A 21,347-nucleotide genomic window follows, 5' to 3' on the forward strand; every position below is an offset into this window, starting at 1 on the left:
GTTTTTCTGTACACAGTGCATAGAGGTTTATTTTTATTGTCCTGTTACAAAACTGTGAGTCTTCAAGTTATCTTGTTCTTTTCAGACTCAATTTCTGATCCAGGAGTGTGCGTCGCTGATTACAAAACCAAACTTTATCTCGACGCTGTCGTACGCCATTGACAATCCCTTGCACTATCAGAAGGTTTGTATGCTTCTTGAAGGGGATCCCAGTGTCAGAAACTGCACTGAATTGGTCCCTAGGAAACCAGCTAGTTTTCCTTTGTAGTCAATTTTTCAAAACCTGAGCTTGCCTGGTTGGTGTGGGTTGGTTTTTTTTATTAAACTAAGCAAGTTAGTCAATACTCAGAATGACTGCAAATTAATTTTAATACTTCATCTAATGTTGGTTCTTCATGGCTTGTGTATGGCACCAGAACCAAAACAAATCATTACTGCTTCTGTTTCTTTGAATATGAAAGCCATGATAGTGGTTAAATAGTGGGATATATGGAAGAAGCTTTTAGATTAAATATATCCAAAAGTAGTTGGAAAGTTGTTTAGTTGTTAGAAGCTTTGTGTTAACCTGCAGCAGAATTGTTACTAATATTCCAAGCTTGCAAATAGACTCTAGATAGTCTGACACATTGCAAATGAGATAAATCCCAAAATAACTTCCATTGTATTCTTCTTACCTATTTCAGAGTCTAAAGCCTTCACCCCATTTATTTGCCCAATTGAGTAAAGTCATCAAATTAAGTAAAGTTCAAGAGGTAGGTGAACGCTTATTTGAAAAATACTTTTTTTTTACTTCTCAAATTGGAAAGGTTAAGGTCCCCTTACTATGATGTTTGTTTTTGTTTGTAGGTGATTTTTGGTCTGGCTTTACTGAACTCTTTCAGCTCAGATCTGCGAGGTTTTGGTAAGTTTTCTAAAGTACTGCTGCAGGGACAGCCTTTTTCAGCAGTGTGCTTTCTAGATGGGTAGATGTGTGCCTGCCTGACCTGATCTTGCAATTAGTGGTGCCATTGGGAGGGACAACAGTCATCTTGTGTGAAGTTGAAGGACCATTTCATTAATGACTTGCTTGATAATGAATCAAATTAGGGTATTGTGATATCTTAAATTGTAGTGGTCCATTAATATTTGAGTTCTCAGGTACAAGATTTCTGTTTAAATCTGAATTGTTGTGGCCTGTGGTAAACAAACTCAAATTAAGAGAATGGTGCCTAGCTGAATGAATCTCATATTAAAGCAGAATCCCAGGTTTTGACTCTTAACTCTTCTGTTTCCAAAAGCTGCCCAGTTTATCAAACAGAAACTCCCGGATCTTTTGCGCTCTTACATTGACGCAGACGTCAGTGGAAATCAAGAAGGTGGCTTCCAAGATATTGCAATAGAGGTCCTGCACCTTCTCCTCTCCCATCTCCTCTTTGGGCAGAAGGGAGCCTTTGGGGTAGGACAGGAGCAGATTGACGCTTTCCTCAAAACATTACGTAGAGGTAAGTGCTGGTGTTCAGGAAGCCTGACCAGATGCTGACTTGGAGCTGGATTTTCATGACTTGCTGTCAGTGCAGAGTGCTGAAGTGGTGGGGAGCTTGCTGACTTAGAACTCAGTAAATTTTTATAGTTCTAAACCAACAGAAAAGTACCACTGTTCTGTTTGCTTTCAGTGAGAAGTAACGTGATGCCGTGTTCTTGAAAAGTTTTGGTAACGTTGAGTAAGGGATATTCAAGTCTGTGTCCGCTCGTATGGCATGGTATTTGTGGATTTAACTAAAGCAGCTCAGTGCACTGTAGTTTAAAACCCCCTTACAGAGTAAGGAATATAAATTTCAAACAAAGGCATTTTAAGCATTGCTTTATTGTATTAGATGCAGATCTATGAGGAAACACTAGAACAGTGAGGAAGGTACTTCTGAGTTTAACTCTGGTTCATTTCCTGAAAGCTACCATTGTAGTCTGCTCCTTTCCAAAACCAGTGTTTGCTGTAAACCTGTCACATTAGGGTGTATTGGGACTCAAGATGGTAATTGAACTTAACCCACTCCTTCGTTCTGCACAGAGCTAGAGGAAGACATTTGTACAAGAGCAAAATATTTGTTCTAATTTTTTTAATATAACTTCTTAGCTCATATGTATTTTAGTAAAGATTAGTGTATTAGCTTATGTAATTCCTGACACTTTGTTTTGGGGTATTGGGCACTCCTCTTGGAACAGCCCTGGAGGGTATGGAGATGTTGTATGTCAATGGTGCTGTCTCAGGAAGGCCCACCCACAAGGTGGCTTTGCTGCTCTCCACTGTGAGCAGAACTCTGATCCACAGATATGATCCTCTCATTACTAGTCTCTCTTAAACTTTGCCTGCCAGGAAGGAAAAAATGAATATTTACTCTTTCTGTGCTCAAGTGCCTGGCTTAGTTTTGCTCTATTTCTTAGACTCAGTAGCAGATCCTTTGTTTCCTAATATTTCCTGAGTTGGAGGAGTGGCTTTTGCTGGACTGCTTATTGTTTCCTGCCCTGTGCTTTTTTTGGATAACTGCTGTTAGTGACAATCCAGTTCTAAACTTACACCAGCACAGCTGCTGGCCTTTTGGGCAGCTGCAGAGCTGCTGTGAACCTGCATGAGCCTAGTTTAGTCTACATTCTTCTTCTCTAGGAATATCCCAGTGCCAGTAGAGAACTGAAAATGGGATGGAGGGATGCTGCATCAGTGCTCTCTTGATTTCTGCAGCAGCTGGCCAACTCTAGCGCAGCAGTGGAATAATTTTGAATGCTCTTTCACGTGCAGCTGGTGTTCTGGGTGTTTTGACACTTTGTTACTTTTGCCTTTAGATTTTCCCCAGGAGCGTTGCCCTGTGGTGCTTGCACCACTTCTATACCCTGAAAAACGGGACATTCTAATGGACAGGATCCTGCCTGATTCTGGAGGGATAGCCAAAACCATGATGGAGAGTTCTCTGGCAGATTTCATGCAAGAAGTTGGCTATGGCTTTTGTGCAAGGTTTGTAGGAAAATGTAATTTTCAAGCATGTAACTTTGGGTGGTGGTGGTTTTCCTTCTTGTTTCTTGAGGTAAAAGGTAAAGAGCACTTTACCTACTAAAATAAGTAGAATGTTATCAAGTATTATGAGGTCGTTTATTTGAATTCTGGTTGTATTTTGCTTCCTTCTAATGTGTATTACGTGCCTGTAGACACTGTGTAGAATTTTGTCATGGTAAGAAGTGCTGCATAAAAGGATTCACATTGCTTGTGAAGACTTCATAAGAATTTGACTATCACCCTTTCATAAGTGAAAATGAAAGTGTCTGGTAGACATAAATTCCAGCTAAATCACACTAGAGTGTTGGAGGAACTTGCTCTTGCAAAACTTTGCCCTCAGAAAGAAGCTAACCTGTTTTTTTTTTTTTTGTAAGAAGCATGAGGTAGAATTAATTTATTCTGTATTTCAAGAGAAAGACTGTTGATTACTTTGGGGAGGTGATGAAATCTTGAAGGTATTAACATGAGTTTCTGTTTAAACCAAGAAGTAAAAACACCATGTGTTGGAAGATACTGAATTATTTCCTTTGTTAACACATTCCTGTTAATAAAACAGTTTAAACACTCATGCTATATAAATCTTCCTGGCCTAGTTATGAAGTATACACAAAATGGAAAAAAACCTGAAGTTGAAACTCAGGCATTTGAGTTTCTGTTCTGAAGTTGAAACTCAGGCATCTGCTCTTTGTTTTCTCTCTTGTCTCCTGGGAGGTTTTTGCTGGTGCCCTCTGCTCAGGGGTGCCATGGTTCTTATCAGACTGAAGGGCAAACGTTCACAGCTTAACTTTGAAGAGAGCATGTCAGCATTTTGAAATGTGCATTCTCAAAGCCTTTGTTTAGCTTTTAGGTAGCAGAAAACTTGAGTCTCTGAAGCTCTGTATCACAGATCAATAGTGGAAGTGCTTTTAACCAAGAAGAGTGCTAAACCTACCCTGTGCTTTTGCTTTGACAGAGCATAGTCTGTGAAACATCTCTGTAACATCCCTGTCACTTCAGTACGCATGGCTTTGAACTGGAAATGTGTTGCAGTGCATTTCATAGAAATGATTGCACAGATAGTCTACTGAATTTTTCTTCTTGATTGTCCTGGAATTTTGTTCTGTTGGATCATTTGACTAATTTGGCTGAAGTAGTCTTATGTTGTGCTGCAGTGAAACCTGCTTTCCTCTAAGATCTCTCTGTTTTGTTGCATCTTAGTGTCGAAGAATGTCGCAACATAATCATGCAGTTTGGTGTTCGGGAAGTCACGGCTGCCCAGGTTGCCAGGGTTTTGGGGATGATGGCTCGAACTCATTCAGGACTGACGGATGGAATTCCATTACAAGTGAGTGGCCTCTTCTCCTGGGGATAATATTTCAGCAGAAGAAGGAGTTAAAATGCTGGTCTCTAGGATTTTAACAATTGCTTGTATTATTCAATACTTGTACTTCTGACTGTTCTGCTGTAAATCTCTAATACTTTCATGAATGAAGGATCCTCAGAGTGTTAAACTGATGTCATTACTAGTCTGAACTTCTGTTTATATCTTTCTAGTGCAGGGAGTTCTGTAGGCAGTGGGTATTGAGACTTTTATTTTTTACTGGTGTTTGATTCAGTGTATTTGTCTTGCAGTCTATTTCGGCTCCTGGCAGTGGGATTTGGAGTGATGGCAAAGACAAGAGTGATGGAAGCCAAGCCCATACCTGGAATGTGGAGGTCTTGATTGATGTTCTTAAAGAGCTGGTAAGTCTTGTGAGCATCTTGGTTTTTCATATGGATAAAGCAGGGCATATCTCACTATGATCATAAACCTTTTTAAGCTCCTCAACAGCCCAAATAGCTTTGAATCTCTCTAAGTCACTGTACTTAAATGCTGGGGGTTTTTTCCCTCATGAATAAGAAAATTTTGAGGAATTCTGGAAAATGGAAGCTACTTGAATGCGTAACTGTCTCTCTAAGTAACTGTACTTAAATGCTGGGGTTTTTTCCCTCATGAACAAGAAAATTTTGAGGAATTCTGGAAAATGGAAGCTACTTGAATGCATAACTTGAGTGCAGTTTGAGATTCATTTCACACTGCTCCCATGTATTCCAGCATGTGTTCTGTGAGGGTTTTTGTGTTTCAATGTATTTCTGACAGTGGAAAGTTTTGTGCATCAGAGACCTTGTTTTGGAAAACTTCTTACTGTAGGCATTAGTGATGAAAATGAAAGTATTTTTGTAGCTACTTATTCCAAAACTATTCTTTATTGCTTCTTAGGTATGATAGCACTATAGAAATAGGAAGGTTTTTCCACTGCTTTATGAGCAGCTATTTTTGTGATGAACTCAGTTAAACATGAGTACCATTTCCTTTGCTTGCCTTATATGGGATTTTTTCTGTGTGTTCCCCATGCAGAAGTCACTGTTTTATTTTTCTAAACCTTGGGCCATAAAATAGCTTTGTCTGTGGTGCTCACCTATCTCTGAAATGAGTGGTTTGTGTTCCATAATGGCCACAGTGTCCTCTAAGCTCCGTCATCAATACAGTTTCACACTGTTCCTGAAAATACATTGGGTGCTTTACAAGGTCTAGGAGTTTACATTTTGCAAAAGGAGGAGCAAGTTCTGCTTGTGAGCAGATCAGACCCTTCTAGCTTTTATCAGAGGGTGTGAAAGCCTAGGAAGGGAGTAAGTTAATATGCTGAGAGAGGAGCTATATGTTTGGGGTGTTTAAAGAATTGTTAATTAAATGTTTGGAAGGAGAGACAGCTACTGTAGTGCTGGGGAAGTGCAATCTCACTGGGTAGTTTAAAACATTAACTTGCATCAAATTCTCAGAACTATATAAATACATCTCTTTTTAAAACAAAACCCTTGCTTTCTAAAAGTTGAGTGGAATGTTAAGCTGGGTACAATACTGATGAAGAGGGGCTCTTTCAAGACAGTACTGAAGATGTTAATGTGCAAAGCTCACAATCCTTGTTTGTCTGGTTGCAGAACCCTAGCCTGGACTTCAAAGTAGTGACATATGAATTGGACCATCCAGGATTTCAGATTCGTGATAGCAAGGGCCTGCATATTGTAGTTTTTGGCATCCAGAGAGGGCTTGGCATGGAGGTTTTTCCAGTTAATGCCATATACAGACCTTGGAAGCATGCAGAGGGCCAGGTAATGTTTACCAACATTTTTGCTCTATCTGTAGAATATTTGCAAAGTTCGCGAGTTTCTTAAATGATAAATGGAGATTAGTAGTGTGAATATTTAGATAATCCTCATTTGAGCCCTTGGCCTGTAAGGCACAATCAATCCTCAGGTGTGTTACAGAAGTACTGTGTGTGATTGAGTGCACTGTGTGGGACATGGTCACTTGCTGTGCTCTGTGACCCTGCCTTTGGCCCAGCACAGTTCTGGTGTGGAGTGCAGCTGAGCGTGGAACTGCTGCTGCATGGCAGTGCTCTGGAGTGTTTACCTGGTTACATTAACCAGGCCACAGCTCTTGCAAACAAGTATCCACAGCATGTCTGTACCCATCATTCTCAGATTCTACAAGTGTGAGGTTCAGTCTTGCCTAAAACACGCAGTGAAGCTTGGCTCATCCCTGCAGCTTAGTTAATTTGTATCATTCTCAAAATGTGGCACTTGATAAGCGAAAGGAACCCTGAAACTCTTAATGTCTAAACTACTTCTGACATCTTTTTTTTTATTCCAGCTCTCCTTCATCCAACATTCCCTCATAAACCCTGACATCTTCTGTTTTGCTGACTACCCTTGCCATACTGTTGCCACAGACATCCTGAAAGCACCACCAGAGGATGACAATCGAGAAATTGCTACATGGTAATAAACCTGATCTCAACTGCTTTTCATACATACAGTTAGAGGAAGATCAATTGTCTGGTCAAAGGTGGCTTTATCTTTATGCAGCCAGATTTATTGTAGCTGTAGATCAGCCAATAGTATTTGTGACATGTTTGGTGAAACTATTCACAGTATAGAACTTCCTGTGTACTTCCATAATAGCTTGCTTCTGTTGGAGTCTTCGGCTTGTTTGGAGAGTGTCTGTTGATGTGTTTTGGCATATCCTGCAAGCTGAAAGGAGGGGGCAGAGGAGGTGGTTTGAAATTTAAATCTGTTTTTCCCAGGATGATATTAGAGAAACTTGCTCTAATTGTATGAAAGTCCTAAAATTTAATTAGTAAATGTATGTGGCTATTGGTGAGTTACTGCATGAAGCTGACTGATGTGACTTTGAGCTGACCTTTACACCCCTTTTTTGGTATAGCCATGTAGCTTATTTCAGTACAGATATTTGCTTCTTTTTCAATTATACAGTCCAGAATAGGGAATTGAAGGATGAGGAATACAAGTAAATGGGCAATGATCACTTGTCTGTAAAGCAGGCAAAACAAGTAGAGTCTCCTCACTAACTTCCAGAAGTGGGGACTCTTAAGGTGCTTTAAGTATTCTGTTGCTGGAAGTATGTTTCAAGTTCCATTATCCAAATGACCCAGCTCAAGCTGAATTTCTTCAATATCAGCTTTCAGTTCCCTGTCCTCCCTAACATAATTAGGAGCTCCTAAGATATTGAGTTATTTTTATGGTTTCTTGCAGGCTTAATTGTACATAAGAGCTGCAGTGTCAGGTTGTTTGCAGTGGGTGTTGCTTTCTATGTCCTTACAGTTGCTGCATTAAAACATTTGATTCCAGGATCCTGTAAACTTGCTGCTTGGTAACTTTGTGGGGGTTGTCTATTTGGTTTTTCTTCTCTTTTGTTAGGAAGAGCCTGGATTTGATTGAGTCTCTGTTACGATTGGCAGAAGTGGGGCAGTATGAACAGGTTAAGCAGCTCTTCAGTTTTCCTATCAAGCATTGCCCAGATATGCTGGTATTGGCCTTACTGCAGATCAACACGTCCTGGCACACCTTGCGCCATGAACTCATCTCCACGCTCATGCCAATTTTCCTTGGCAACCATCCCAACTCAGCCATCATTTTGCACTATGCATGGCATGGACAGGTAAGTATTTTTTCACTGTAGTGTGTTTCTGTAATTGAAAGCTTGTCAAATGGGTTGAACAGTTACAGCAATGTTTGTATTGGTTTATTAACTGGTCAGTTTAAAACCCAAGAGGTAAATGATACATGGTTTATGCAAAGTAGTGGGATGTCTCTTCCCTGACTTGAAGCAAACTCTTTTAATTTGATTTTCAATAATATTCACTGAGAAAAAATTCCTGGAAAAGTACAGAGACCCAAGTTAAGTTTGACTTTTTAAACCTTTAGCTTTGAACAAAGTTGACCACAGTTTCATTTTAAGAAAAAGGAAAATGCAAAACCAAGCAACCCAAAAGAAACCCCCAAACCCCTCACAGCAGCATCACCTATCCCGCCCCCTCAACTCTCAACCTCACACATTTAAAGTGTAAAAACTTGAAGTAGTAAGAGGTGAGAAGGTTTAAACCAAAATAATCTCCTTTGTACTTGCCAAAAAGATGCAAGCTATTCTAGACATAAAGAAACTACCTTTGGAGTCTGAGTGTTTTCTGAAAACTTGAGACTGGCTGCTGACCTTTTTCAAGGAGAGCTTCCATGTAGAGATATGGTAGCTGTGTATGTAAATCCCATACTTCTAATGGATGTTTTGTTTGGTGTGGCCTTCATCATTGTGTGCACTGGTGGTTAAGCCAAGTCATACAGAATTTAAAGTGGAGGAAGTCTCTGGGGTCGGAGGGAATCTGCATTAGCAAACATGTTTTCCTGTTCATCTAGAGTAGTGTTAATGGCAAGAAGCTTGACCTCTGATGTCATGCTAAGAATGTTTTATATTTTCCTGATGGAAGTCTTTAAATTGAAGGATGAGGGGTAGAATAGATATGAAGTGCTTTTTGCATGAGGTCTTGAAATGGCAGAAGAGGCAGTTTTTCCACAGGGTAGGTCTGAGATCAGGGCACTGAATGATATGATTGCCATGGGACATGGTGCCATTCCATGACCCTTTTATTTTAAGCAAAGCCCTTGCTGCCATAAAAATCTTACTTGTGCTGCATTTTGAAATTGCCCCTGTATAAGCAATGATCTAGATACTGTGTTTTCCTTTTTAAGGTGTGGTACTGAATTTTCACTTCTGGACATCATGTCAGGCATAACATTTTATAAATATTTGTGTAGTCTGAAAACAGTTAGATGATAGAGAGGAATTGGTCCTGGACAGTGGTAGGAAGGAGCTGGGGTTGTATGTATCTACACCATTTGCAGCCAGCTACATAATTTACTTGTAGCTCCTGGGTAGTTTATTTTTCCATAAAAAGAGCTCAAATCAGAGGCAAGTTCTGAAGCTAAGGAGTAAATATGTTTGTATGTTAAGCTTTTTTGTTGTGAAGTACCCTCTTGAATGTTCACATAATTGATCCTGTTACTAGAATCGTGAAGTACAATCCTAATTTAATTCTCCTCAGGGTCAGTCTCCTTCAATTCGTCAGCTTATCATGCATGCCATGGCAGAATGGTACATGAGAGGGGAGCAATATGACCAGGCAAAATTGTCACGGATTCTTGATGTGGCGCAAGACTTGAAGGTGAGTTTTGCAAAATACTGCCATTCTTTTTTAGCTGGTGCTTTATGCAGACTTGCTCATCTTTTAACAAAAGCTAAGCTTAATTTAGACTAATTTAGTAAGGATTACACTGTTTAGGCATGTCTGAATTTATTTGTGGCTACTGTCCCTCATCTTAAAAAAAAAGCCTCTGTTCATGTGACTTAAAGTACTCTTCAGCTGAGTTGTGGTATCTGACTCCAGATGTTTCCAGCCTGTCCTATTGTGAGCCCAAGATGTTGTATTTGGTATTTGCAGTGGGGTTGGTTATCATGGCTTAGCTGACAAGTACCTTGGGAAGCAGCACAGCAGAACTGCTTGCTGTGTGAATCCAGGAAGAGCTTTAACTGTTTTAACCTTGAATATTATTGAAATGAGAATGTAGAACATTTCAGATGTTTGTGTGAAGGTGGCACTGCGAAACATAATGGAATGGGGATTTCTTGAGAATGCTACTAGTTCTTAGATTTTATACACTGACAAAAAACTGGAAGTTGTGGCTAACTTCTTTGGGGCCTTTATTGCTTCCTAAAGTTAGGTGCAAAATAATTGGGTGTCTCAAAGTGCAAGAGCACCAGCTGCTGCTTGAAGTCAGTTTTGTTGTAGCAATTACAGTGTTCAGAGATGACCTCTTAGAGCAGATATATTCCAAGTATCTCTGAAGTGGCTGAGGTCTGTTTGCAGGAAAATGCTATGTTCTTCTGCTTAACTTTGTAGCAATATCACTTCAGTAGCTCTTGACCACTTGCTGGTGGTTTTTCATATCACAGAGGAATTTAAAACTCTCAGCACAAGGTCACTTCAAAGAAGGTGAAGTCATGATTTCAAATCAGAGCTCTTGCTTATTTGTCTCACAAGCGAGCTATAAGTGAAGTTGATAGTACCAATCTTTGTTGACAAAGAAAGCATAGCAGCATGTCATAATAAGACCTCTTTACTAAAACATGTATGGGAACTAGAAAGAAAAGAAAGGAGAAAGGGTATCTGTGTGTCTTCACTAGTAGTCTTCTGATTTTTTTTCTTTAGGCCTTGTCAATGCTGCTAAATGGTACTCCATTTGCCTTTGTTATTGACCTTGCTGCACTTGCCTCTCGACGGGAATACCTCAAACTTGACAAATGGCTCACAGATAAAATTCGGGAGCATGGGGTAAAGCAGGATTTTTCTCTTTATTTTTGCACTCTTGTCAGTGACTAACTTAAGTCACTTTAACAATTTTCTAAGTAGCTTTAAAGTTGTCAAAAGTGTCTGTAGTCTGATAGTTCAACTTTTTCACTGAACTATAGTAGCTTAGTGCAATTCTTTCCATGGTGCAATTGCCAAGTTTGAAATAGTGTGTTGGATGTAGTTTGGGAGATTAAGATAACATTTTTTTCCTCAGGAACCTTTCATCCAGGCCTGTATGACTTTCTTAAAGAGAAGATGTCCATCTATCCTGGGCGGCCTTGCTCCAGAAAAGGATCAGCCCAAAAGTGCTCAGCTTCCTCCAGAAACCTTGGCGACTATGTTGGCCTGTCTGCAAGCTTGTGCTGGGTAAGAATTGTATTGGTTATGCTGAAAGAGTAATTTGTTTGCAACTGGCTTTCTGGCACATGGTCACAGCTGGTTTGGAATTTCGTGTGGAGGATGGGGTTAATGAGAGCATATAAACTTGCAGGGATAGTTGCTGTAGTACATTTAATTTTGCATTGAAACTTCTGTTGTAGGCTAGATCACAAGAGCTTGAGTATTTATTGTCATACAGGTGAGCTGATCGTGGTGGCTGGAGGCTGGCTGGTTAGTCAGATAATCAGTTGTTAATGATTAGATAGATGTAGGGCTGTAATTCAGAGAAAGGAATCCAGGCCATGGCTACAGAATGAGACAGCATCTTGGAAAACAGTGGCTCTGTAATGGATTTTGTGATTGTGTTAACCAGATGTTTGTGTGGTAACTGCTTTGGCACAAAGGACTCATGCCATCCTTATGTATAGGACAAAAGTGGGGAGTGGTGATTGTAATGCATTTGAGACTGAAACTAGGTATGTGTAACTTCTGTTGTCTCTGAGAGAGACTCAAAGTAGTCAAAGATGGAAAATGTTGAACATCTTTGCAGATCAGATTGTTTAGCTGAAGTCGAAAGAAAAGGGTTTATATTTGAGAGCTGCTAGAGGCAGGGATGAAATATGGGGCTGATGAAATCAGTCTTTAAATGCTGTGTACACACATAGTAAATGTGACTGAAAATTGTAAAGCATCTGTGGTGTTGTTTCTTAATGCTGTCAGATCAAGGTGTGTTGAACTGCAGCAATATTTCAGACGTAACGAGAGGCAGTGCAATGTGTGAGCCAGAGTGACTGGAAGCTGGAGGTGGGGCTTGTTTTGCTGCTGCATTTTGGCACCAAATGAGACTGGCATGTCCAAGTGTGTGTTACATAATCTGGAGTTTATAGTGTGTCCTTTGGCTTAGCCAGTGTGGTCTTGAAAGAGATAAGAAACTTCTTTAAAGGTACTCAGGGTGATTCATGGCTCTCATGTGGATAGTAGGAAATCAGTACCGACATAGAGTTGGTCACAATGAGTATTGGAACTGAAAGAGAAGTTGAGGTACCTGTAAGACTTTAGGAGAAAAGACTTCCTGTTTCCTGCTGAAACCTGTGTAATTGAAGTTCAAAGGCTGTTTCTAAAATAAAATTATCTAGCACATGTTTTGGTCAGAAAAGATAGCTCTTCATTTTCAAGTCAAAGTGCATCTTTTGAGACTGTAGTTCTCAAATGAACTTATATTCCTTATTTTGCATGCTGCAGTGTCTGTTTTAGAGGTTTAATAGTTAACTGTAGGTTTGAATTGCATCTAATGTCATTGTGTTCTGAATTTTAATGTGTTACCAAGTTTTATTTATTCCACTAATTCCAAACGCCACTAGTTCTCTACTGGCACAATTCTCGCAGCCTTTGGTTTCTTTTTATAGCTACTTTTATTCCCTTTTATACAAGAATGTGACCTACTTGCAGTCATTTTCTATTAGTTATTCTCTTTGAGCTTTAGAAAGAAAAAGCTTGGATTTCTTTCATGAAGCAATTGCTTTGATTAGCTTAGGTTTCAGTCACGAATGGAAGCAGGCGTTGTAAAAACTAGAAGGTTAAACTCACAGTAAATATGAAATACATTTGGGAAGGTAGTTGCACTTCACTAGCTGAAGCCTGCCATCTCCTAAATCTGTTGATTTAGGAGCCTGCTCTTTAATTAGGCTGTAGTTGGTTCTTGTCTGGTTTTGTCACCTGGGAGACACTTTTTTTAGCCACCAGGTCCCTGCATGTTCTGAGACTTATTTTTGGTGCGCCTTGTTTATCACTGGTGAACACTGCAGTTGTGGCATCATGTAACACTGAGTCTTCAAAAAGAAATAAGTGTTCCTTCTATTGCTGAGTGTTTTTACAGTGAAGTCAGGCTGGGTTGCAGGCACCGCAGGCTGACCAGCCATGTAATTTATTAACAGGGTGCTTGTGAGAAGTCCTTCCCTCGTGGAGCTGCAGTGAGTTGAGAGGGGCAGCAGTGCCTTCTCCCCACAGTCGTGTCCTGCATGGTCCAAGTGTGTCAGTGTTGGGAATGGCCGTTTCTTCTCAGTCCTTGTCTCAAGCAGGGAAGAGGCTTCAGTGTTCCTGTGCCTCAGGAATGAAAAGGCTTGTTCCTGCTTTGTGAGAAAGTGTTTGGGGGTAAAAAAGAGTAAGAGAAATGAACGGGTGATTCCAGCAAGCTGGAACTTCCCTTCCAGTGACAGTTTTGTTGCTCTAGACTCTGGTCCCTGGCTCTCAGCCCACCAACATCATTTACCTGAAATGCAGACTGGGTTTTTTTGTGGGTTTTGGTTTTGTTTGTTGGGTTGGTTGGTTTGGGATTTGGGTTTGGTTTTTTTTTTTTGTTTTTTTTTTTAGAAAACCTGCAGTTCTGTGCTATCTAAAAATACCATGATGTTTACAACTTGATATAGCAGTGTGTCTCTTGACATGATAAAAAAGTTAACCTTAACTCTGCCTAGATGGTGGGACAAAACATTACTGGTTCTCTCCAAAGCACAAATGGCCTAACCAGTCACCATAAATATCCAACTAGAGATTGTAAGTCTCTCTTTGTCCTCATTCTGGACTGCCATATTATCTATCTACAGCAAGTTGGAATTTGTTTTGCAAAAGCATGTTGTAGTATTTAAGCATAAAGACTGACAATTTAACCCTCAGAAAAGGAGAAGGGCAAAAGACTGAGGTTGGTAACCATATGTGAACTCCCCAGACCCATTCCATGGCTGACTGAAGTGCTGTATGGTCTTAAAATGCCTCCTGCATCAGAAAAAATCCTGTGGTGCATTTCAAGTGGGCATACATACATTTAAATGTTGAGATTTCTGACTGGCTCAGGTGAGGACAAATACATACTGTAGATACTGACTGCTGTGTACCAAGCTCAGACCTCCGTCTTCAAGTCTGGTTGCACTTTCTGAAAAAGAAATCTCTTTGGGGTTTTTTGAAGGTAGATTTCTGATTGCATTTTTATACATTCCCCACAAGGCCATTTGTTTTGAAGTCTTTGAAACAAGGCTCTGATGAGAGGATGTTAAAAGAGTGTAAAGGAGCCAGCTTGTGAAGCAGTTATTAACATGTCCATTGCCCTGTATAGAAACTGGTCACCCGTGGTACTTCCCCAGATTCCCATCTCTCATGGGTGGGATTTTCCCCACACTGCATAGTGGATTGTTGGCTCTAGGTGCCCTTAATTAATTCTGTGTGTCCCATAACAGGATACCTGCCAAAGCTGAAGGCTAATCTTCAGTTTTTCTGCCTTAATCCACCAGCATGGTTCCTTTGTTCTTTTTTCCTTCATCCTAAGAGTTGAGCAGTAAAAAAGCTTGTGAAAATTGAAATGAGGAATCTTCAGACAATGTAAACAGGACCACAAAGCTGCTCATCCTAAGAGTTGAGAAGTAAAACCTTGTGAAAATTGAAATGAGGAATCTTCAGACAATGTAAACAGGACCACAAAGCTGTATTAGGATAGTTGCACCATTACAGGAAGGAATCTGCAGCTTTAGCTGTCTTCACCAAAAAGGTATAACTGAAGTTCAGGAAAGCATAAATAATTGGCTGTTTTTTCCAAAAGGAAAATGTTAGTGTTCTGTTATTATGTTTGTGGTTAGGTAAGTCAGCAACAGAGCTGGCTTTCCTTCCAGTTTGGGAACCTGGCAGTCAGACATGGAGCACTTTGGAAAGAGGTACTGACTGCTCTGGGTTGTGCAATGACTTTGTGCCTAAGTTTGAGTTTTCTGATGTTTTTTTGATTATCATTTCCTTGATTAGTTAAATTTCTTGTCTCTGTTTGGGTTTAGTGCCAGTGTGTGAAGCACGTCTTTCAGTCTGTAGACAGATGAGTTTTAGTGAAGCAGGTGGTGGTATTTACCTCTTCTTTTTTTGTCTGTGAGTACATAGCCCATGTATCTCATCTTTTAGAGAGACCTTGTGTGTAATGAGATTCAGAATGAGAATAACCATAAATGGTGAAGTTTGGGTACAGGAAGAAGCCTTGAGGGGCAGATTTGAATAAGGGATCACAGAATCACTATCTGTGTTTTAAATTCCTGAGGCTAAAGCTGTTTAGCTGTTTCATAGCCCATAGTGTGGACAACAGCAGACAAAGGCTCTTCCAAGAACCTGTTGGAGCCATGTAGGTACATATCCCAGCCTTCTGTGAGCCCTTACTTGCAGGTGTAACTGTAAAGGAGTATTTGAATCATCAAAAACAAAGTAATAGTCTGTTGGACATTGTTGCAGAACTACAGTTTAAACTTTTCTATTTAAATATAGCTGTTTCTCTTGGGAAATAATCTAAGGCAAGTTTTTCTAACAGCAAAAGGTAGCTTTTGCTTGGGTTGTTTTGCAGCTTCTTTTTGTGAAATATGGCCTCAATTTCTCTAGGAAAATCAAATAAGTTAAGGGCCTTATTTTTGTGAATGTTACATGGCTCACTGTCGTGCTTCCACGTCCCAGGAGTGTTTCTCAGGAGCTGTCAGAGACGATCCTCACCATGGTAGCAAACTGCAGTAATGTGATGAACAAGGCTCGGCAGCCCCCACCTGGAGTCATGCCCAAAGGACGCCCGCCCAGCGCCAGCAGCTTGGATGCCATCTCTCCTGTGCAGGTAGAACAATCTCACGCTGCATTTTCAGAAAGTGCTGTTGATTTAGTGCTAGTTCTGCTGTACTAGTTGAGCTCTTTCTGCAGGACTAAGTCAAACATCATCTGGCTCACGTAGTTTTGTGCTTGCATGTCTTGATAGCTTGCTTGTAACTAGAGAATAATGTCTGAGGGATGTAGTTCAGAACTGTCTTTCACTTCACTGATGTCTGTAAGAAGTAACTGTGAAGTATTACAGGATGGGAGCACTGAGGAGGGACAGATATTTGGTTTACTTAAAATAACTGAGGCTTTCTTTTAAAGTGCTGAAATTTACTAGGACTTCTGAGAATTAAGCACTGCCTTTGAACCTGATGTGTCTTGTTTGTAGCTTCACGGGCCAAGCCACAGTGCTAGAGCATAAGGACTTGTTATAACTGGGGCTCTTCAGCTCTCAACTGAACTGCTCTTTTAAAAACAAGGTACATTTCAGTTAATCCCTGCCACTCATCATCCCTTCCTCCTCTGGGAGCAACACATTACAGACAGGTTTTGCTTCTAGCAGTTACAGTCAATGGCAGATTTTTAACTGGTGAAAAGTATTTCACATGAAATAGTGACAATTCAGCATTTAAGAATGACTGAATTGTCAGTAGATTATGTAAACTAAATGCAGACAGTGGTTTTCTGGTGAATTGTTGCTTTATTGAAGTTGCTCGTCAGATGTACCAAGTATCTTGGCTGCAAAATGACTCATGAACAAACAGCAGCAATTTTTACTCTGTAGTCATGTTGTCTTCTGGGTAGATAATACCATTTTCTGTTGTTCCTAGTCAGTTCCTTAAATTACTGCTTTGGCAAATTGTATTGTGCCTTCCCTCCTATTCATAAACCAGGTCTTAATGTTTTTTATTGTAGACTTCATTCAGGTATTTAGCTGTGAGAAGTTGGCATAGTAGGGTCCTTCAGACAGTCAGAAATACTCTTAAGTTTGAAATGAAACAGCTTTGTAAGTCTTGAGGTGGAGTCTGAGGTTGCAAACTGCAGAGCATAAACTACTCTAGTATAAAAATCTGCAAGTAGAAGTAAATGCTGCTTATTGAAAGCATTTACTGCTGTGTGACACTCAGCTACAGACTGTGGAAGAATCAGGCTTTCTGTAGAACCTGTGAGAGAGTAGGATTTCATGTGATTGCAGAAGAAAAATGAGTGCATTCTGTAGACAAACTAATCTTTGGGGGTGATCTGGATGACTTCAGAATTTACAGTAACCACGCAGAAGAACTTTTCTCATAAGTGTTTTGATACGTAGCTGTCTTTGTACAAAACATGCCAGAAATCATCTGGATTGTGGTTTATGGATCTTTGTATAATCTTCCTTTCTTCATTCAGATCGACTCGCTTGCAGGAATGGCCTCTCTTAGTTTAGGTGGCTCAGCTGCTCCTCACACCCAGAGCATGCAAGGCTTCCCTCCAAACTTGGGCTCTGCGTTCAGCACTCCTCAGTCACCAGCAAAAGCGTTCCCGCCTCTTTCCACCCAAAACCAGACAACCGGTTTCAGTGGCATCGGAGGACTTTCTTCACAGCTTCCAGGTACTGCTCTTCAGGTGGAGTGGTTTGTTTTTGACATGGCACAGCTAAGGCATTGTTGTTGCTGTGGTTGGAAATACTGAATGTGACAGCCCACCCCTTAAGGGTGGGTGGGGTGCTTCCTTCCCTTTATGGGTGGGAAGTCACACTGGACAGACAGCTGTGTCACAGGGAAGGGAGTTACACTCCGATATGGAGTGAGGAGTCCTCACTCCTGGGTCATTGCTGAAACAGCACTTCACAGTGCTGGAGCTGCAATAGGTAAAAGGTTTGAGTCAAGAGGATGAGTGTTTTGACAAATATAGCAGCCTTATTTTAGGTTGGGACAGAGATGAAGAACTGCTTATGTTAAAACTGCTTGATATTAGACAGCAATGAGGCTATAAAGCTCTGAGTTCTTGGAAATGACAAGTGTTAGGAGGAGTGGTAAGTGGACACTGTGAAAGTGCAACTGAGATGACCAATTGCTTTTTTTCAGTAAGTGGTCTTACTACAGGTTTGCTTTTCAGTAGGTGGTCTTACTACGGGTAGCCTGACTGGCATAGGAACTGGAGCTCTGGGCCTTCCTGCGGTGAACAATGACCCATTCGTGCAAAGGAAGCTGAGCACATCTGGACTGAACCAGCCTACATTCCAGCAGAGTAAGATGAAACCTTGTAAGTGGTAGTGTTGTCTGTGGCTGTGAAGTGTGACTGTGGTCTGCAGTTAATCTGTGTTTCCTTCAGGGGAAGCTTGGATCTGTAGGTGGTAAATGTTAGAAGTGTGGCTCTTTTATTATTATCTTAGTCTGAAAAAGGTGCTTCTAAACATGTATCCTAATAGCTTGCCAAATGTCTGGGGGTGGGGGTTGTTAAAAAAGAACTCATTAGCATAAAAATATAATGTTTTGTGGATTTGCATGAGTAGTGTGTTGCTATGCTGTGTTTTGAACAAAAGTGTTGTCCTGCTTTTGGCAGAGAACTGTATGTCCGTGGTTCCAGGGTGTTTTTTGTTTTGTTTGTAACAAGGTTAAACCTGGGTAAGCTCCTGTTGCAGCAGAGAACTTGACAGGTGAAGCAGTGGAATAGACTGCAACATTGAATACAAATAAGACAAAAAGCTGGTGGAAAGATAGTTTTTGAAAGGAATAATCTGGTTCTTAACACTAAGCCATTATCCTTAACTCATTTATGCCTCTGCAGCATGATCAGTGAGATGCTGAAGCAGTCAAATGGTCAGGAAGCACAGCCATATGCCAAACCTTCCACACTGCTGTTACAGAGTAGCTATCAAAGAAGCAGTATGCAGTAACAGCAGAGTTACCTATCTGTACAGATGTACAGTGGAGGTGGCTGTAATCACCATTGGTTTATATTCTGGATCTTGAACATCCCATAGAAACTTGCTGGAAGCTCACTGGCTGGCCTGAAAGTTTGTGTGCAAGTTTGTGTGCATGTTAGTGTTGTGTAGCATGCTTTATTCTAGACTGTTCTGCATTCAGTTATTTAGTTGTCAGCTGAGGTTAGCTTGGCATGCACTGGGTTCTAGGAGTAGAGCACTTTGAGGTAAGTGCTATCTTAGGGTGCAGGTTTTTTTGAATAAATATAGCATATTGAAAACAGGTTTTTAAATAGCAATTCCTGTCTGCTGGGAAGGTTAAATATCCTGCTCTTCAGAAGAACTAGCAGTTCTCTATAGGCTGGTAGAAGAATTGAAAAGGACTAGGTGAAATTCTGACTGTCTGAAGTTGTCCTGAGTATGATACCTGTTCCTTCTTTTAACAGCTGACTTATCTCAGGTGTGGCCAGAGGCTAATCAGCACTTTAGCAAAGAAATAGATGATGAGGCAAACAGCTACTTCCAGCGTATTTACAACCATCCACCACATCCAACCATGTCCGTGGATGAGGTGAGTTCCCTTCTGTGGCAGTTGCAGCACCTGTCCAGAGACTTGGATCGTAATTATTCCTTCATGTATTACTTTTAGTGGGAAATAATAAAGGACTCATGGTGGATGCTTGCAGCATTGCTTTTTTTGCTTGGTTGAAGTTGTTTTCACAGTGAACTTGAAGGTGTTCATTACATTCAGCTTTGACTTGTCTGGATTGAAGACTTCAGATGTCTAATTAACACTCCTAAAATACTGCGAAGTGGGAAGGATTCAGTGTGGTGTGGAAGCTTTTTTGTTGAAAATAAGTGCTAAAGAGTGACTTTAAATAGTCTATATAAATTATCTTAAATGTATTTGGTTTTAAACTATGTAAAAATGACTGCAAGATCCAGCTATATAAGTGTCCCAACTTCTACCTTCTGAGCTTTTGATAATTATTTTTGTTAGTCTCTATGAGAGTAATTATTGGTCTGATGTACTTACTCTTTGAAGTACTTCAAATTTGCTTTAATATATTTGCATGGTTATAAATTATATAAGACACAACATTAATTTTAATTTTTCTAATTTGAAAGTAATGGCGTAGGCGGTCACAAAAAAGTTTTGTGTGAAGAGAGTTACTTAAAAGAGAACTAAAGTCTGAAGAGGAAGCTGGTTGTAGTGATGTAGTGTCTGTCTGCTGTCTAAAATGAAGCAGTTACTTTGTGGTTGTGGTAGCACAATGTACCTTAGTAGTTGCAAACACTCATGAAACATGAACACGGGAAAGGGCTGAAATAAAGCAAATCTGTTGGTAACAATTTCCAATTTCTTTGCAGGTCTTGGAAATGCTGCAGAGATTTAAGGACTCCAACATTAAACGGGAACGAGAAGTGTTTAACTGTATGCTGAGGAATTTGTTTGAGGAATATCGTTTCTTTCCCCAGTACCCAGACAAAGAGCTGCACATAACTGCCTGTCTCTTCGGGGGCATCATAGAGAAAGGACTGGTTACTTACATGGCATTGGGCCTGGCCCTGCGCTATGTTCTTGAAGCCTTACGAAAGCCTTTTGCATCCAAAATGTACTATTTTGGTATTGCTGCACTAGATAGATTTAAAAATAGGTGAGTGTGGGTTTGGTGCATTTCTAATAGTGCCTGTATTGTCTTGTGAACTTTGAACCTGCTCTAATCGTGCAGTACAGGATTGCACAGCTCAGCTCTGGCGTTTCTTCAAAAGATAAACTGACTTGAAACAAAATGTGTGAATGTGCTAGTTAAAGGGTAACCTTTCTAAATTAAAATGTTCTGTGTGATACCTTTATAAATGTGGGACAAACTGAGATGCTGAAACTATGTAGACTATAAAAATCAGTGAAGTGTTGAGTTAGATGAAGTAACTGACAGCTTGTTAGACATGGGATTAATGTAATTACCCTGTAATTATCCAGTGGAGTGCCATTTGCACTGTTCATTACTGAGGGACTGACTGAGAGCTGAGCTCTAGAACTTTGCTTTTACACAGAAAAGCATGGCTAAATAATGTCAGAAAAAGTTCTTTCTCAAAACTTCTTATGAATTGCAGATAGAGAAGATTCTGGGTGTGAAAACTACGTAGACTATAAAAATCAGTGAAGTGTTGAGTTAGATGAAGTAACTGACAGCTTGTTAGACATGGGATTAATGTAATTACCCTGTAATTATCTGGTGGAGTGCCATTTGCACTGTTCATTACTGAGGGACTGACTGAGAGCTGAGCTCTGGAACTTTTCTTTTACACAGAAAAGCATGGCTAAATAATGTCAGAAAAAGTTCTTTCTCAAAACTTCTTATGAATTGCAGATAGAGAAGATTCTGGGTGTGAAGTGTGCTCTGGTGTGCTGTTTAAAATGCACTGAACCAGACTACAAATAACTTATCCAGTAGTCTTGTTGCAAACACTGGATATAAATGCAATTGTATACTAGGTCAGAAGTATAGAGATGTGGGAAAAGATGAGTTGCTGTGAATAAATCTTGTGCTTTAATATCGATTTTGCAGCAAAAAATATTTTGTAGGAAATGCTTTGTTTATAGCACAGCTGCTGTAAGGAGTCCAGCAGTAATTCTGTGGTGCAGTATGGGTATGATATACGTGATAGTTGTTTCTCTCTAATACTGTTTCTGATGTGGGCTTATTCTTCTGAC

General features: G+C 40.2%; 1 protein-coding gene and 1 non-coding gene across 6 annotated transcripts in view; both read left to right on the forward strand.

The window, feature by feature from the left end:
- The window catches only part of CNOT1 (CCR4-NOT transcription complex subunit 1), a 55,769-nt gene that overhangs the window by 10,559 nt on the left and 23,863 nt on the right, over window positions 1–21,347 (forward strand). For 2 of the 5 annotated variants that reach the window (XR_005952399.1, XM_041400982.1), the window contains exons 4-21: window positions 86–184; window positions 684–752; window positions 847–901; window positions 1,278–1,481; window positions 2,815–2,983; window positions 4,220–4,346; window positions 4,634–4,744; window positions 5,981–6,151; window positions 6,693–6,820; window positions 7,760–8,000; window positions 9,439–9,558; window positions 10,603–10,725; window positions 10,958–11,109; window positions 15,595–15,745; window positions 17,113–17,314; window positions 17,821–17,967; window positions 19,075–19,199; window positions 20,000–20,286. Coding sequence is in view for 4 of the 5 variants with exons in the window: in XM_041400982.1 (XP_041256916.1) it covers window positions 86–184; window positions 684–752; window positions 847–901; window positions 1,278–1,481; window positions 2,815–2,983; window positions 4,220–4,346; window positions 4,634–4,744; window positions 5,981–6,151; window positions 6,693–6,820; window positions 7,760–8,000; window positions 9,439–9,558; window positions 10,603–10,725; window positions 10,958–11,109; window positions 15,595–15,745; window positions 17,113–17,314; window positions 17,821–17,967; window positions 19,075–19,199; window positions 20,000–20,286 (2,681 nt within the window). In the remaining variant the exon portion in view is untranslated. The remainder of the gene's footprint in view (window positions 1–85; window positions 185–683; window positions 753–846; window positions 902–1,277; window positions 1,482–2,814; window positions 2,984–4,219; window positions 4,347–4,633; window positions 4,745–5,980; window positions 6,152–6,692; window positions 6,821–7,759; window positions 8,001–9,438; window positions 9,559–10,602; window positions 10,726–10,957; window positions 11,110–15,594; window positions 15,746–17,112; window positions 17,315–17,820; window positions 17,968–19,074; window positions 19,200–19,999; window positions 20,287–21,347) is intronic. The other 3 variants (XM_041400985.1, XM_041400983.1, XM_041400986.1) reach the window with 3 other exon arrangements.
- Window positions 16,075–16,210, forward strand: LOC121334094. Its single transcript, XR_005952405.1, has one exon. It is a non-coding gene; the product is annotated as a small nucleolar RNA SNORA50 (small nucleolar RNA).

The sequence above is a fragment of the Onychostruthus taczanowskii genome, unplaced genomic scaffold (assembly GCF_017590055.1).
Source record: "Onychostruthus taczanowskii isolate IOZ18803 unplaced genomic scaffold, ASM1759005v1 scaffold18, whole genome shotgun sequence".
Classification (NCBI taxonomy): domain Eukaryota; kingdom Metazoa; phylum Chordata; class Aves; order Passeriformes; family Passeridae; genus Onychostruthus; species Onychostruthus taczanowskii.